The 18,113-nt window shown below is 40.4% G+C and overlaps 1 protein-coding gene across 31 annotated transcripts in view; it reads right to left on the bottom strand.

The window, feature by feature from the left end:
• Nucleotides 1–18,113, bottom strand: part of KCNMA1 (potassium calcium-activated channel subfamily M alpha 1) — a 683,907-nt gene that overhangs the window by 226,124 nt on the left and 439,670 nt on the right. For all 31 annotated transcript variants that reach the window (XM_036222528.1, XM_036222530.1, XM_036222529.1 and 28 more), the window contains exon 6: nucleotides 10,101–10,176. In XM_036222528.1, coding sequence (XP_036078421.1) covers nucleotides 10,101–10,176 — 76 coding nt within the window. The remainder of the gene's footprint in view (nucleotides 1–10,100; nucleotides 10,177–18,113) is intronic.

Here is an 18,113-nt window from a genome sequence, read left to right as displayed (position 1 = left end):
CAGAAAGAAATGCCAGGAAGGTGGCATTGCAGGTCAGACTACAGCCTATAGGAAGATTACATTGAGACTACTGAAATTGGTCTCTAAATTAACCCCTCCAACTGTGTCTAAGCTTTTAAAACTTAACTTGTATTTTGAAAATCTTTAAATCTTTAGAAATATTGAAAGAACAGTACAATAAACATTGTATGACCTTCACCTAGATTGACCAAGTAATATTTTGCCATATCATTTACTTTATTCTTTTTCTTTTTTTGGCTGAACCAAATCCAAGTACATTGTACACCTCATGACACAACCCCCTAAATACATCGGTGTTCAATACCTAAGAAAGACATTGTGCAACACAATCACAATACAATTGTCATGTCTAATAAAGTTAACATGAATTCTGTAACATCATTTAATACATACTCCTCATTAAATTTCTCCAGTTTCCCTGAAATTATGTTTATTGATATTTTCATTTTTCACCCAGATCCATGAACTCATCAAGATTCACACATTGCATTTAGTTATGATGTTGCTTTAAACCAGAGGTCAGAAAACTTTCTGTAAAGGGACAGAAATAATTTAGGCTTTGTAACAGCTCCTATTACAACTACTCAGTCTTCCACTGTAGCAGAAAAAGTAGCCTTAGACAACATATAAAGGAATAGGTGTAGCTGTGTGCCAATAAAACTTTATTTACAAAACAGGTAGTGGGCTAGATTAGTCCATGGGCTACATAGCTTGACAACCCCTGCTTGCTTCTCCTTTAACCAACCATATACTCCATTTTTTGTTTGTTTTTAATCACCTTTAATTTCTCTGCACACAGGTCAGGTGTCTTATAGAGTGTTCCATATTCTAGATTTGTCTGATTGTTCCTCCATGATTAGATCCTATTTAAGTTTTGTTTAGGTTACCTGCCTGGAATGGCATCATATCAGTTACACTAGGTCCAGTCACTTGGTTACAGTAGGAATGCCAAATCTCACCACAGAAAGGCCCCCACTACCATTTGAATTAATCTATCATCTGTACAGTGAGACTCTGAGACCATAAGACGATCCTGTTCCCCAGCAATCTTATACCTAATCATCTCAGCCTCTGCCAGCATTTCTTGAGTAGATCCATTGGAACTCACTAAATTTTAAGTTCCCTGAGAGCAGAGGCCTTGTCTGTCTGGATGCTGGCACATAGTAGGGCCTCTACGAATATGTGCTGAGTGAACTGGTCTCTCCCTCTTCTCACTAAACTTTGCCTTGCTCACTCCCACTGGGGTATAGCTCCTTGAATGCTGTTAGCAGGTCACTTCCCCGTCCAAAGGCTCCCTGTTGACTAAAATGCTATGTCCAAACTCTCTCCTGCCATCTGCAACACCCTCTGAAGTTCCAGGCTCTCCTACTACTATTCTTCTACATAATCTTAGAATATTCATCACAGCCAAACCGACTTACTATGTCTTTGTTTATGCTATTACTCAGTTGGAAAGCCCTTCCCTCCTCTCAGAATCTTTCCTTTTCTTCAAAGCCTAGTTCAATCCCCTCCTCCCCCTGCAATATGGAATGACTCCTCTTGGCTCTTGCCTCCAGCCACTCATTGGTAATTGATCTCCCTGTCTGAAGACATCTTTTCAAATGTCGTTCTAGATTGATATTTCACTCTTATGTTCCTAACCGCATCTTGCAGAAAAGAACTCCATTTTTCTCTACCTCTTTCTGTTTCCCCATAGTGGCCTAACACCACCCACAGGGTGGTTCAGCCCATCATTCTTGATTGATTGATCTCTGCCTCTCTGCCCCCCCCCCCACCTCTTTCTCAAAGGGAACCAATAACTTAAATTCTAAGAGTTTAAGATCATAGTAATAACAATGGCTAACACTTCTATTATGCACATCACCATTCTAAGTGCTTCATTTATATTAACTCATCTAATCTTATAACGACTCTAGGAGGTCATCCAGACGTTAAGAAATGGTCCTAGGTTCACACAGTAAACAGCAGAGTTGAAATCTGAACCCAGGCAGCCTGGCTCAGAGCATGCCCTCTTAGCCACTGCCCTGAAGCCCATCAGAAAGTCTTCCTTGATTGCTAAAGCAAAGCTGTGCCTTCCCCTACACTCTGTGCATAAAATATGAGAAAGGACAGAGAGTCCTTCTCCAAGGAGGAGAGAGACTATCTGGACATATTGATTAACTTCTTGAACTGCCAGGAAAAAGAATGGAAAGGAAAAACGCTGCTGACTACATCTTTCCTGGGACCACCACGTGGAGGAATGCAGGATCAGGCTGCAGTCTGTGGGGTTCCTGGGTTGAAGGAGGAACCCTGCAGTGGAGGTCAGGGCCATTGGTATGATGCTGGAGCCCAGTTTTGCTTTTTCTTGAATTTTTATTATTTTATGTAACTAAGCAGAGAAACCCATGGTCTTACTTTTCCAGAGTTGGTTCTGGTAGTTCAGGAAAAGAATAAGCAGCTATTTTCAAAAGACTGATCTTTTGAAATATGTACAACAACTTCCTTCTCGTTCATTTAAAAACAGACTAGAAAAACAACAAAGATGTCCATTCTGTCTTTCTTTGTCATTTGTAAAGTTGCCAGATTATAATAACGGCTTCTAATCATTGCCAACATTGATTGAGGCCTTATTATGTGCTGGGCACTATGTTAAGTTCTTCGTTTTCTTCATACTTTTACCATTTGCTGTTTGATATAGGTACTATCATTGTTCCCACCAACCAGATAAGGAAGCTGAGGATTAGTGAGCTTAAACAGCTTGCCTGAGGTAACATGGTTGGTAAGGGGGGGGGGGGGGCGGCGGGGAGGGTTGGTCAACATTCAAATTTAGGACTATGTGACCCAAAGCTTGCTGACCTAACTAATTTGGAGAGGCGGTACAGAGAAGCTGTGTAGACTTCTGTTTCTATGACTCTTCAGTTTGCCCTGCATCTCTTCCTCCTGTGGATGAGTTGGGTGTCAACCAAAGCCCCACACACCCTGTCCCTCTACCTGGGTGATTTGATCTAGGCTGGCTAATGGAGAACTCCCAGCTCTACAGAGCTATGAGGTAGGGCCTATCAGAGAATCTTTCCCCTTCTGCGAATTGGTATAAAAAAACATAAGCCTGGAGCTTTCTACAGGGCCATCTGCCTCGAGAAAAGCTATCTGAGAATGAAGCCCCAAAGCGATGGGCAGAAAGGCAGATTCCTGACCAGAGAATCTGAACTCCTGAATCAGACGTGCCTCGTTCTCTCTTGGAACCCCAGTCATGCCAAGGCTAATTCAAAGTGGACTCTGTCACTTGCAATTAAAAGCCATTTGCTGATAACAGAAGGGGATGGTATCCAAAATGTTCTCAGAGAACCCAAAATTGATCAGGCCTATAATGACCCCGTCTGAGGAAGAGGGTGGATCCTGTGTCACCCACAATTGCACTAACCGGTGTGGTTAGTTCCGTGGCTTTGAAAGTTCCGGTGTGAATCTAGCACAGAGCTGCCAAATCCTGGCTTTTGTCCCCTTTTTCAGAAACTACCACGGGTCATGCTACCACATCCTCACCTCTAAGTAGTTTCTATAGCTGTGAACAGAGATCACCAACCAGCTAAAAAAATGTTTAAAATCATCCACCTAAGCCTCTCCTTAGAGCCGAGAGATATTGTAACTCTTGCTTTTCTATTCCATAGAGAAGCTGGCCAGCCCCACAGGCGTACTCTTTGGCCTTCCAGAGTCTTCTCTCTCTGGAAGAATACCCCCTCCCTAATCACGGATTGGCAGAGTGGTGATAAGGTAAACAGATGTAAGGTATCCACACAATGAGCCATATCAGGTGAAGCAGCCCTAGCGATTGACGAGCTGACACTAATGCAGCTAGATCACCACCACATCCTGTCCCCAGCCAGTTTCTCTATGGGGAGCCAAGACACAGCAGAAGCCTCCCCTGCCTCTGCTCCGTAAGCCCCCTGTGGTGAGCTCTAACGATGGAGAGTGAGAAGCCAATGAGGAACAAGTAGCCGGTGGCAACGAGAGAGATCTCAGGGAAGCATGCATTGTTCATTTTTTCAGAAGATAATTGACTCACTTAGAAACTCCAAGATCCTTGGAGCTGAACGAAGCAGTTTCCCACCAATAACCATGTGCAACTCTCTTGAGACATTGAAAGTATTGGAGTCTCTCAGCCTCTTGGTGCTTTGGAGAAATGACCTAAATATGGTGATTATTAATCTCTAAATGATTGTCACAGTGATATTAATAGTGCTTAAGAGAGCTCTTGCACAGAACATTTAATCATTGTTTCTGAAAGAGTCCACATTCAGCTCTGAAATCTGATTATTATTATGACATCAGCATCATTACAGATCCCTAGTCTTAGGAATTTGTTTTCCAAATTAAACTCTATGACCAGGCAATCATCTAAAAACTCTGTAGAAAAGATGCAAGATTAACTCTCGGTGGATGTCCTCCATTCTCTGAAATTCAAAGCTCACCAGGCTATACAGAGCTCCTCGGAAGGAGGGAAGGGCTTGCAGGGATGAGGCTGTGTACTCTTCACAGCAGAAAAAGGCCAGTGGGTCTAGTCACAGACTTCACGGCCAAGCCCAGGGGTCTGAACCAAACACAAAGTGCCCGATGTTTAGTATGATTGGAACAATTAAGATTTTAGCCCCTTTCCCATTGCCTTGAGGGAGGGAGGGATTGTGATCTTATCATGAGAACCTAACATTTAAAGAAAATCCTTTTCTGGGTTTCCATTATCATTTCCGAGTTCCTGTCTCATAGTTCTCAGCAGCCATTAGTGGATATAGTAAATCATCTAAGGGCGAGCGCAGGGGACCTTCCTGTTCTTGTAGATCAGAGATCTTTTCCGTTGACACCAGGAGAGAGTGAGTCTGTCTCCATAGATACTGGAGAATGACAGTCTGGTTCTTTCTGCAGTTAGAACTGTCAGGGGCCATCTTTGCCCTCAGTATATTTAACAAGATGTGTTTTGGTTAACAGTAAAAATGTCATCCACTCTCTACACAAAAAAACACAAATCTGTCCTTGTTCTGCCTATCTGCTACCTTCCTCTTTGTTCCTGGCTGAGGGTTGTATTGCCACTTTTGCTGGACAGATGTGGAATATCCACCCTCGAAAGTCAACTGGACTGTACCACAGTGAGATGGATGGTCTGAACTAGAAGACATGGAATAATGCAAAATTGAGTTCTGTCAATTCTACCACTTAAATATGTCTAGATCCCTCTTCTTCTGCTCTATCTGACTTGTACTACCTAAGGTCATCTTCCCTAACCTTCTTTCTCCCAGACTGGTCTCATGTTCTATGATCTTAGATGCTGCGAACTCTTTCCATATACAATTGGTAGAATAGTGAATCTTTTTGAAATGTAAATCTGATCACGTTCTTCTTTTGCTTAAGATCCTTTGACAGCTCTCTCTTGCTGTCTGCATCAAATTCATGATATCTAAGAGTCTTCATGATGTGGCCTCTACCTGCATGGCTCTTTGCAGTCTATATATCAAATACTCATTTAAAAAAATCTAACCTTGAAGCCATTTCTGAGGTCACATATGTATTTCAATGATTTCAGTTCCCAAAATGTGTTTTTTAGGTAAATGATGGAATGTACATATCATGGAATGCTTTGCGGTAAGTAAAAGTGATATGATAGGATATTTGTAATGTTACCTCGACCATTGGTAGTGTTGGGAAATTTTACTTTATCCATTATGGTTTTCTGTATTGTCAAGATATTTATAATGAGCATACTGTACTTTAATAATTAGAGCAAACACTAAGGAAGTTTTCATTTTTAAAAAAATCTCAAGATGATCCATGGTGTGCGTGCATGCGTGTGTGTGTGTGCACATGTGTGTGCGCATGTGTGTGTGTGTTCTATCTTTAGACATTTCCTTAAACGCAGTAGAGTAAGTTCCTGTTCTGGCTCCACCATGTACATAACTGTCCCATGGGAAGTTACTGAAATGTACTGAGATGAGCTTTCCTTATCTGTTAATACCTATATTTCAGGATTGTGGATTTTTTTTGGTAGATGTGTGAGTATTAAATAAAATAACTCGTTTGTTTTGTTACAAATTTAACGAGATATTTTTAAATATTAAAAAGTTGCTCTTCTGCCTGTTGTCTTTCTCACACTTTTTAGTTAGCTTTTTGTAGGTACTGCTCCTGGCTGTGGAGAAAGTGGTAAGGAGCACCAATGAGAGGACATAACCATCTTAAAAGAAAGACTTTTTTTGCTCTGAGTACATGATTAAAGCCTTGAAATTCTAGCTTTCATTTGCAAGAGTGGGCCAAGAGTGAGGAGTGTTTTTCTGACCATGTAGCCATCAGCTGACCACAGTCAAGGCAGCCGAGACTCAAACTGCCCAGCTGACCTGGAGAATCATCGGAAATTTTTAAAAAGTGATAGTTATTTTGAGCCATTGAGATTCAGGGTCACTCATCACTGAGCAAAAAATAACCGATAGGAGACTTCTTTTTTTTTAATACACAATTTTCTCCATAAAGTCTACAGCACTATTGACAAATTAATTTTTGACACATGGTTTCGTTTTTATTTTACCTTTAAAATTACATTGTGTAAATATTTGTTGTTGATGTATAGGATGCACTAGATTTTTGGACATTGAAACTTGCTAAATCTGTTATATCTAACAGTTTGTCTAGGTTTTCTTGGGTTTTCTCTAGCAAGTCATTATTTGGAATGTGATCCACGTTTTAATCATCAATATCTACCACATTAAATGAGGTGTAGAATGACAGCCTTTAAATAGAGCTGCTCATTTTGTTCTGACTGTAGAACTAGTGTCTTCTCACCTATGAGTCTGCTCACCAGCCTTCAGGGCAACTGAGAAACTGCCGAAAGCTTAGGCAATGACACAGTCTCCTCCCAGTGTTCCCTGCCGCATGCCACTTTCAGGACACAAAGCATTTTAGGCCCTTCTGTTGACCGGCAGTTTGGGGAACAGCCCTGATACTGTCTTATAATGCTTTCGTCTATGTTTTTCTCTGTCATCTGTTCATTCTGGTTTCCCTTCGCTGCCTCTTTAATTCTGTCTCTGTCTCTCTCCTTTCTCCCTGTTCCCCGCCACCCCCCACCCCACCGTTACTTTTCCCTGCCCTATTTCTTCCAGCTCTTGGCCAAGCAAGGCACCGAAAGAACAGAAAATGAAACCACAATTTCAAATCACATTTGCAATGTCCCCATCCCATGCAACAGATGGGTGGGAATTGGCCCCCAGAGAAAACCAGACAAAATCCCTCTAAAGATGATTATGGGGCTCCACCCACCCTCCTGGAAGGTCACCATGAAAGCAGCAGGGTACAGAGAAGTCACCAGAAAATCACTCAAAGTCTAAAGCCCTGTAAAAACCAAGGCTTTCATTTCTCTATAGGATTTGTGCTTGGGGGTGAACAGAAGCAAGCAGCCAGCACCTGGAGAGAGAATGGGCTCACAAAGTTGTCCTAAAGCCTCTAGATCTCTTACAATCCAATGCAGTTTTAATCTGCGCCTGGCGATACAGCCTTTGCCTGCCCTTCTCATCTCTGCTTTCTTTTTTCCCACCACAGAACCTCCAGTCTCCAGGGACACAGAATTACTCAAAGTTTCCCCAAGGGCCATGTTCTCTCACCTGTGAGCTTTCTGAAGCTTGCTTGATTGGAAGTCAGCCCACCGTCCCCATATCTCACATGCTCAATCTCCAACCCCATCAGGATGTCACCTAGTTTTCTACAAGGCTTACCTAAGACACCCCTTTGCCTTGAAGTGGATCCTTGACTGCCCCACACTCATGCTAAGCCCAGCTTAATTACTGTGCTCTGTGCCTCATGCCCCTGGCTATACCTGTTTGTCAGTACCTACCACAGGCTGGCTCTCCCTCCCCACAGTGAGATCTCTGACAGCAGAACTCTAACCTCACCCCACCTCGCTGATAGCACAAATGGGTGCTCAGTTCAGGCTTGCTGAATTGACTCAGTTACCCGGTTGTGACCAGAAGCAAGAGGAACTGGGACGACCTGAGTTGTGGGGTTGTGATGACAAGTGCCCTCTGACGGTAAAGGACATTTAATTCAGTGGGAAGTGGGGTTCTGGGAAATGCTGCTTTGGGCTCAGGGTGGCAGACCCCCAGCAGCCTGTCACCCCTGACCCCTCCCTGGGGCCGTGGTCTCCCAATTTACAAAGTCAACCTTTTCCCTTGCAGCCTGCTTCAGTTCTCTGCCCTCTGCACTGGGAAAATGAACCACCCATGAATGTAGTGTTATCGGGTGGACTGTTCACCAGGGATGCTAGTGCTGTTTCCCTCAGCCAAAGGAGAGGAATCTTTTCCAAGGAATGGGAAATTGAAGGCTCTCTTGGCAAAAGTCCAGAATAAGAGATTTTATTCTCTCAAATCCAGAAAGGAGCCCTGTGGAATATATGGAAGGTGAGAACACAGTTCTCATTATGATACTCCTCCAAGTAATGGCACCTTTTAAAACACTGGTGTCAGAGAATTAAAACCCCCAAATTTACTAGGGAAACACAAAACAAGGAGAGAGAGGCACGGAGGCACTATGCCATGTTAGAGAGTGTGGATGGTTCCACATGACACCATCCCCAAAAGACAAAAAAAGAGTGTCCCTTAAATACAGCCCCTGTGATTGGCACTGGGTATTCACTGATTCTGCCTTAAAAAAAAAAAAAATGCAGTCTACTGGAGTAAATACGATATAGATAAACACGGGGACTGCTAGCTTTATTGATAATTTTAATTTCAAGAGTCATAGGAGTCCACCATATAGAGGAGCCATAAAAAGGTAGAATCAAGGTCATTGTCACTCAGAGGAGTTATGAAGATGAACAATATTCACTCTATATCAATGACATTATGTACTATTAAACAGAGGACTGATAAATTCTGGCCCAGGATAATGAAAGTATAGGCTGGTGGGACATAGTATAGAAGATTTTTATGGCATTAGATGCTCACTTTCTGTTTAACCGAGTTAACAGAAAGAATTTACCTCACATTCACATAAATGAATAGTTAGGGAGGAAAAACCAATTTGGACATAACCAAAAATAAACAGACAAAAAACACTAAGACCCAAAGAGGAAGCCCTCTAGTCTGTGGTCTGATTTGTTGGACATGCCAGATTCAGAAATCTGAGTCCCAGCCTCAGTTACTGGGAAAACAATGCTGAATCCAAGGCTCCCAAAATGCAGGCATGTTAATTATACATCACAAAATAGAGGTCCCCTGTTTTTAATCGTTGATCAAATACGTTAAGAGGAAACGGAACATTAGCAGGGAGCTTCTTTAGGGGTAATTTCCTACAAGAGAAATTTACCACCTATAGTTATTCTCCATTAGAGCTCATCTAACTTCGTTTATTAGTTTATTCATCAGGACAGCCCTGGGTTCAGGCCAGCTCCGCGAACCCACAGGTCATCAGGAAAGGGGTCTCTGGGGAAGTTTTCCTCCTGGTCCAGTAGTGTTTCCCAGATCATAATACGGCTAACAGAAGTAGTCGTGGTGCATTTGGCAGGAGGTTTTTAGGTATTCCCCAAAAGGCAATTCACAGAGCAAGCCCCAGGGGCTACACTGGCTATAAAATGAACATCTAAAATGTACTTTGAAATGAAATGATTTTCTGTTTGCTGTGTGAGGTTTGTGATTGTCTCTCAAAAAGCATTGCTTCTATTGCTTTTACGGCCAGGTTCAATTTCTTATTTAGTGATGTAATAAAGGGGCGATTTAGCACTGGGAGCAAGGACTTCCGAATCAATGAACAGATGTATCCCTCATCAGCTGCGTGGCTCTCCTCAGTCACCTGCGGCTGGTTTCCTGATTTCTGAGCAACTCCACACCGTCAGCCAAACAGGGGACCAACCAAGCATGCTCCTTTTTCTTTACCTTAGAGTCCCCAGCCCCGCTGAAGAGAGTGACCCAAACCCTTCTCCAGGCTTTCTCCCAATCTTTGGGTTACATCAAATCTTTCTGTGAATAACAGACTTTAACTTTATTGTGACGAAAGCAAAACACACTTGATATTTACAACTTGGCACTGGAGACCAAAATGAAGGGGAAAAAAATAAAACCGGAGAAAGAACATCTTACCTTGTTTTAAGAATATTCAGAAACTGCAAAATTTCTGAAAACTGGATCAGTCTGAGAGCTCTTAAAAATCTCAAACCTGGAAAGACAAATGAAACAGATGCATTATTTTCAGTGTGCGGTTTTAATGTTCACACTCTGCTGCGTGATTTACAGCTGCCAGGGTCGAAAGCAGATGAAGTTGTTGTAGAAGATTAAACCATCGGTACCTTGGACATAGTCCTTCATTCTGATTCTTGACTGGTTTAATCTCAGCTGGTAAACTGACTTTCTCATCACGGGGTCCCGTTTGGAGCCGCTGCGGAAGAAGGTCTGCTGGGGAGAGCTGTTTCATGAGAGTTCTCATGTGTTTATCTCTGATATAAAGCACTGTTTCTAAGTTACCTAATTGAGAGGATTTTTTCTCTGAAAAGTACTGGGAATAGCTGAGGGTAACCCTTGTGCTAAGAGCAGATTAGGAACAAATCGGATAACCTTATGTCTTTGATAGATTTTTTAAAATCTTTATCTTCAGTCCTGATAAGATGAAGAGTAGAGCCCACAGCGTTGTTTGTTTTCTAAGATCTCACACTCGATAACTTCATGATTCAAAACTTATATAATTGCAGTTTTGCTAAGTGTCAAGACAAACGTTTTTCCTTTCTAAATAGCAACTCTCATCCACCCTGTTACCCTGAACAAGCCAGATCCTGTCTGATCTCAGAAGCTAAGCAGGTTCGGGCCTGGTTAGTACTTGGATGGGAGACCACCTAGGAAGACCAGGTGCTGTAGGCGTAGAAAATAAAAAATAAAAAAATAAGGGACTGTAAACTGACAAAGTCCTTGCAATCTGTGAGGTCAACCAAGGGTTGCCTTGCCTAAAAATAAATAAATAAATAAATAAATAAATAGTAACCTCTCTTCAAAGAAGAGCCAGTGTTTCTAGGTAGCAGAAGAGGGAGGGAGATGGGAGAAACACAATTAAGGAATAAAGAAAATTCAAGTTATTGCTATGTTTATTTAATAGCTAAGGGTAAATATATATTTCTGTCAAGTTCAAATTTGTGAGTCAAAAACATTCTGAGTCATTAATGAGGTTTTAACACTTGGCTGTAGTGCAAGAGGATTGTTTACAAAATGCTGATTATCACAACTTTGAGACACTTTCAATATCATTCCCTTTTTCCAAAGGGATTTTCTTTTACAGACTTTGCAAAAGCATTTTATTAAGTGCCTCCACATGCCATGAGCGGTGCTGAGAACCAAGTGGGCTAAGTTGTTGACAGGCAGCCCAAAGCCAGCGGTGAGACTTTATTCTGCCCCCCCCCCCCAATAAGTGAGGCAGTAAGGGGGTTGTCTAATGCACAGTAGGGGGAGGAAGTTGTGGTGATTCACTAGATACCCCAAGATGAATCAAAGAAAGGACACAGACCACACGTTTCTCCCTGAACAGCTCCACATTGAACCCAATCAGATTAGTCCTTGTTCAAGCACAAGGTAAGAAGGGAAATACTCAAAGTTGTGGAGGTGAGGCGCTCCCACTGCTCAAGAGGGAGAAGGGTAATGGCTCAGAAGGAAAACTCCTCATTTGAATAGGGTTTATCTTCACAAATAGATTTTTTTTTTAGAAAAATTCACCTCCTATTCTAAATGATATTTATGTTACTTTTATTAAACAAGAAAAAATTGAGGAGACGTCATTTCAGAAAACTGAAAATAAGGAAATGGGTGGAAAAATATAGATGAAGCTTAAGTAAATAGAAATGAACTGAAGATCACAGAGATGCAACCCATGAATAAAATGAGTACCAAAGGGAAGTTCAGACAAGATCATAAGTATGGCCAGGACATAATAGGAATGAATTTTCTAGATATGAAAAAATGACTCGAGATTAAAAGGTAAAATGGATAAACAGCTCTTGGAGACCAATGCCGAGAAGTATATGACTTTTTTTCCTTTAAATCTCAAGCATTACAATGAAAAAATAAAAATAAAGTATCAGGGTGGGGAGAGGGTTACTATTAATGCATCTAAGCTCACCTTATGTAATAGTAAGTTTTAAATGACAATCAGGCAACGCTATGGCAAGAATCTGCATATCCAGTCAAAAGCTGTTCAACAGTAAAGGTAACAAAAAATATTTTCAAATATCCCAGGTCTCAGAAAACGTGTTTACACAGAAACATGTTCAAAGAAGTTTGCAAGCCTTTTTCAGTCAGAACAAGCAGCAGGAGCTAGAAGGTGTGTTTTTAATAAATTCTACTATTGGTGCTAAGCACCCAGCACAACCTGGAGGGCTGATGTCACTCCAAAGCCACCGTCACATGCTACTGGGAGATAAAATAATAAATTGAGAAACTTGAGGTAGAGAAGGACGACAACACTGAAACCAGCCAAGAGCGCATGTCATGTATTATTTAGTAATATATGAGCCACTAATGGTTTCATCCTGAAAATCCTGTGTTTGCATGTATATGCACTATTTTTTTTTTTTTCGCTTATGGGAACAAAAATAGAACACAAATGACCCAAATGGATTTCTTGCTTTTCTGGAGAAACAGTGGTCTGAAGCACATATCTTTCAACCCAGAGTTCACAACAGTCATCCAACTGCTTTCTGCCCTAGACCCCTTGTGGTCTATTCTCAGCACAGCAGCCAGAATGAGCCTATTAAAAGGTAAAGTGGACCACGCCACTCCTCTGCTCAAAACCCTCCAATGACCTCCCACTTCACAGAGGGTAAAAGTCAAAGTCCTTCAAAGACCCAAAGCAAGGGCACCTCCATTTCCTTTTGACCTCTTCTTTCTCCTCCTCATATTGCTTTTCCTCCGATCTGCTTATCTTCCTCAGTAATCCTTGACTGTGCAGCCATGTTCCTGCCTCAGGGCCTTTGTACACGCTGTTCTCTCTGTCTGAAACACTCTTGCCCAGATGACTACATAATGCACCCTTCATCTCCCTCAGGTGTTTACTCAACGTCACTATCTCAGTGAGACCTCCCCTAGTTACTCTATCCAAAACTGCAACTCTCTCCTCCACCTCCCTCATCTCTATTTCTGCTTTTCTTTCCTCTTCAGTATAAAGCACATGCATCTTATTTATCTAATTAGCTTTCTGTCTACTTAGCTACAACATGCATCAGCTCTATGAGAGGAGGGACTGAAACCTGCTTTGTTCACAGCCACATAGTTCATATATCTAAAATAGTTTCTGGCACTCAATAAACACTTGCCTGAATCAAATAAATGGAGCAGATTGAGAAACAGCTGATGCTCCTAGGAAATATAAAGCAGGCAAACCAGGGAATAGCCCTAACCACTGGTCACTCTGCTGCACCCAGAGAGGGCTCAGAGGAGTACAGACAGCAACTCAGATTACATAATGAAGGCCGAGAAAAGGGGAAGGTAGGATAGGCAACGCCTAAGTAACAAATTATTCATCTTCTCTGCTTTATAACACCATGTTCTTATTATTTATTCCACATATAATTTAAAATCTCTGAAGCAAAATGACTTTCTAGGGAAATAGAAAATGACTATAACAGAGTTTTTAACAAAATTGTGTATACCAAAAAACATGACTTATACCCTCCCAAAGGTACCAGGTCCAGATGGTTTTACAAGTGAGTTCTTTAAAGTATCAAGAAATAGTAAACTTCCCTAATCTTTGATTCTATAGTCAAGTAATGAAAATAGACTTTTATTTCTATTTCTGTACTCCGTTGGTTTAGAAAGCTGGCATTAGCTGGACACAGGTAGCCCACACTTTCTTTAAAAAAAGGCAAACTCATTATACTAATGACTAACTATAAGAATCTTAAAATACCAGCATATCATATCTGAGACTAAGACTATATTAAATTAATAACACTCAGGAGCTATAGTGGAAGTTGTGGGGTGCAGCCTTTCTTAGAGAATCCTTTCTCAGAGGATCTTTATTCATCCCTAGCTCCAGAAAAGTGGCCTCGCCCAAGGTTACACCCCTGCCAGAGGTAGCCCCCACCACTGGCAGATGTGGGGACAAAGGCCTGCTACCTTGTTTTGATTCAGGACAGCTCCGAAGGACCAGCAAGCTGCAGAGCTCCCTGTGGGATGGGCTAAGGCCTCTGGTACAGCGGGAGCTCTCCACCCTGTCCTTGTTTCCTCCTTCCCTCACAGATGTGGGCATTAAAACCTACCCTGGAGACTGCATACGAGACGATTAAGTGTCCTCGACAAGTGGTAATTTTATCATGAAGCTATAGGATTAAAACAGCGTAGGATTATATACAACCACACAGAAAAGTCAACAAGACAAACAGAAAGCCCAGAAACACACAAGATACATGCGCGCGCGCACACACACACACACACACACACAGTATATAGTTTTATTGCTATTTCAAATTATTGGTTAATTGATGATGTTGACAATGATATAAATCTATTTTTATTGATTATCTACTATTTCTAATTACTTCCTGCATGCCAAAACCTTTAATACTTATCTTATTTAATCCATGCAACAGAAGAAAATAGCTAAGGATAAACAGACTAGAGTGCCCTGCACATAGTTTGTAAGCAACAGAGCCAGGTTTCAACCCAAATTTGTCTAACTCCACAAAACCCAGCTTGTAACCACTGCCCTGGCACACACTTTGCCCAGTCAAATTTCAAAAATCAAATATTTTCAACTCAAGTAGGTACTTTAAACAATGTAATTCTCTTGCCAAACCCTTCTCACAATTTGCATTTGCATTTGTAAATGCCCTTTTGTCAGCATGCCCACAGGACTTAGTATTCAGACAAAGAAGATAGGGAGGGAAGAAGGAGCAGGAAAGAAAGGAAGGAGAAAGGGAGGGATTTTTAAAAGTGCCAATTTGTAACAGAACCTAAAGTTGTAACAGAACCTAAAATGTCAGTCCCGAATAGAAGCTCATTGCTGTTTTATTTTGCTTTTCTATGTTAATAAATGAAGTTATTTTTTAATATAATTATTAGTCACTTTATTTTCTTCTTCAAAGAGCTTTAGACTGGCCTTTGCTAGTTTACCTGAGCTCTTTTATATGAGGATATTGTAGGTTATATATTATGTCCCACAGGTTAGCAATCTTCTTTTAATTTTGCTTAAGGTTTTTTTTTTTTCCTAAGTCTAAAATTTTGCTTAAGATGGTTTTATTTTTCAAATTCTAAAGTTTATTATATGGTCACATATATCAGCCTTTCCATAATTGCATCGTTGTTTTAATATTCAAAAATGACCACCTCCAACATAAAAACAGATTTTTAAAAAAATGCATCTCCATTTCCTCTCGCACTTCTATGGCAATGGTTCCGAATCTAGGCTGCACATTTAAATCACCTGGGAAGTTTAAAGAATTACTGACACCTGGCTCACTTCCTCCTCTCACATTCTGACTCAACAAGCCTGGGGTACAGCCAGGTAGAGTGTTAAAGCTGTGAGGTGATTCTAATGAGCCTTTAAGGTTGAAATGCATTGCAGACTCTTTCTGCATAAATGGGCAGATAGTATACATTTTAGGTTCTGTTACAACTATGCACTCTGCTGCAAAGGACATGTAAGAGAATGGGCATGGCTGCATCCCAGTAAAATTTTATTCCAATAACTAGACCGTGGGGCCTAGTTTGCTATGCGTGCTTTAGAGATCTGCTATTCAAACTCCATGGGCACATGAACCACCTGAGATTTTTTAACATTCAGATTATGGCTCAGTGGGTCTGCTATGGGGGCTGACACTCTGCATTTTCAACTGGCTCCAAAATCTGGTAAATACTCTTGGTCAGACACCACACTTGGAAAATACAGGGCAGCAAGGCAGTGGTTCCCAGACTTTGGTCCCATTACAATCACCTGGGGATTTTAAGACAATACCGATGCCTCCCACCCCCAGATGTTCTGGTCTGGGGTCCAACCTAGGCATCAGGACTTTTTATAGCTCCCCAGATGATTCCAATGTGTAGCCAAGGTTGGGAGCTGCTGATTTAGGATATCTTTTCTTCTTTTAACCTCTAACTTGTTAATCCGTCTTGATGTATTAATCTATTATGGTTAATTATGTGCCAAAGGGACCAAGTTCTAATTTTTTCTCAAATAGTTAGTAAATTTCCCTCTATCTGAGTAATTATTTGTGTAATCTAAAACTGGCCCTTTACTTTTATTAAATTAATTTTAAAGAACATGCTAACTATAAATTGGAATAAGTCAATCGTATGAGAGATTATTTATAACAGTGCGGTCGGTCAGCTTAAGATTTTAGGGAAAAAGTAGTCTTAACAACACTAGGAGAAAGATGATTTCTACTTTAGTATTTATAATTGATAAAAAGTTCCAAATCATTTTATGGGGGTAAATAATAACAACAATAAAGCAATAAAGAAAATAAGATAAAGTACTGGCAGGTCCAATAAAGAAGCGAATAGGAAAAAAAAGTCATGTGCAATTATAAACTAATAAAACTTGAAAAACTCAGTGAGAGGGGACAACTTTCACAAAAATGTAAACTTTGAAAGTTGATACACACAAAAATGAAAACCATTTAAAATAATAATTGAAATGTACATTGAAAAATATTAATTGCTTCCCCTCAAAGACTTTATACTCTATTAAATTCTTTTAAACATTTACATTTTACTGAGATGCCAAACTACCATAATACAAAAAACAGATGGAAAGCTACTATACTTGTCTTATGAAATTCACATAACCTGGTACTAAAAACTCTCAAAACCAAAAGCAAAATAATCTCACTAAGATTAGAAATGTTAAAATTCTACATAAAATGCTAATGTATATAATTCAGCAATGGATTAAAATAATGATCCAGAGCATCTGGTTAACATGGCAGATTAAACAGAATGGTTATCTCTGCCCCTTCTCAAAACCTCCCTAAAGCAATACTAGAGGGGGAAAAAACAAAATCCCACAAGGACTAAAAGAATAGAAGAGGAAGCTCTCGCACAGAAGAGAAAACAACATGCTGGTAAATGGAAAGTAGATATTCTGTTGGAAATTAACTCAGCAGAGCTGCGAAACCAAACTTCACATTTGTACAACATTTATAGTAAGAATATATATATTTCCATAATAATAACAACTGAACATCAAAAATGCCCTTGGTCAATAAATTTTGATGAGAAACTCCACAAAGACTGAGGTTAATGGGGGTGGTGGGGGAAGAGATCATAATAAAGAAGAAAACAAATGTCCAAAAGGTGAAATGAGATGTCTGGCACTGAAATGGGAGAGGCTGGGAGAGTGACTAACAGATTGGGGTGCCTAACAAGATCACCCAGTACACGGCAGTACATATGGGCATTTTAGTTGGTCAAGCAATATCCTAAGTGAATAGGTAAATCCTAAAAGAAAAACGTTGTCTCTGCAGCTGTAAGACAAGGTTTTGGACTATTGAACATCCCAGCACTCCCCAGACAAGCAAAGACAGCAATCGTATATAGGCTAACAGAAAATCTCAAATTCGAAGAAGAGCACAAAATCAAATATCACCAAATATGCAAAGCAAGTCAAGCTTTCTTTGAAGGCAGGCACATGTTCTATCAAACTAACCCTTGAGGATACCACATTAACAAAGCAACAACTTTAGGAAAAGTTTAATCGAAAAACATACAGAATTTGTGAGAAGATATGTTAACTCAACAAAAATCAACTAGATATCTTAGAATTTAAAATTTTGAACATCTAAACTTTAAAAGGCCAACTAAACGGAAGAATGGGTATAGCTACACACAAACTAAAGGTTTGGACTATCAGAGAGCTCTTCACACAAAGGGACAGAGGGATGAAAAGTACGAAAGAAACATTAAGAGACATGGACGAAAGGTATAGAATTTCCAATATTTATGTAATCGAGTTTCCAGAAGGAGGAAATAAAGGTAATAGAAAGCAGGAAAAATTCAAAATAACATAAGAAAGTTTCCCAGAACAGAAGGATGACCTAAATCTTTGGACTGGAAGGTCTGTTAAGTGCCCGGCAAGTTTAAATTTAAAAGACCCACATTTATGCATATTGTGGTAACATT

Source organism: Rousettus aegyptiacus, unplaced genomic scaffold (assembly GCF_014176215.1).
Source record: "Rousettus aegyptiacus isolate mRouAeg1 unplaced genomic scaffold, mRouAeg1.p scaffold_m13_p_6, whole genome shotgun sequence".
Classification (NCBI taxonomy): Eukaryota; Metazoa; Chordata; class Mammalia; order Chiroptera; family Pteropodidae; genus Rousettus; species Rousettus aegyptiacus.
This window is presented reverse-complemented; position numbering and strand designations above follow the sequence as displayed.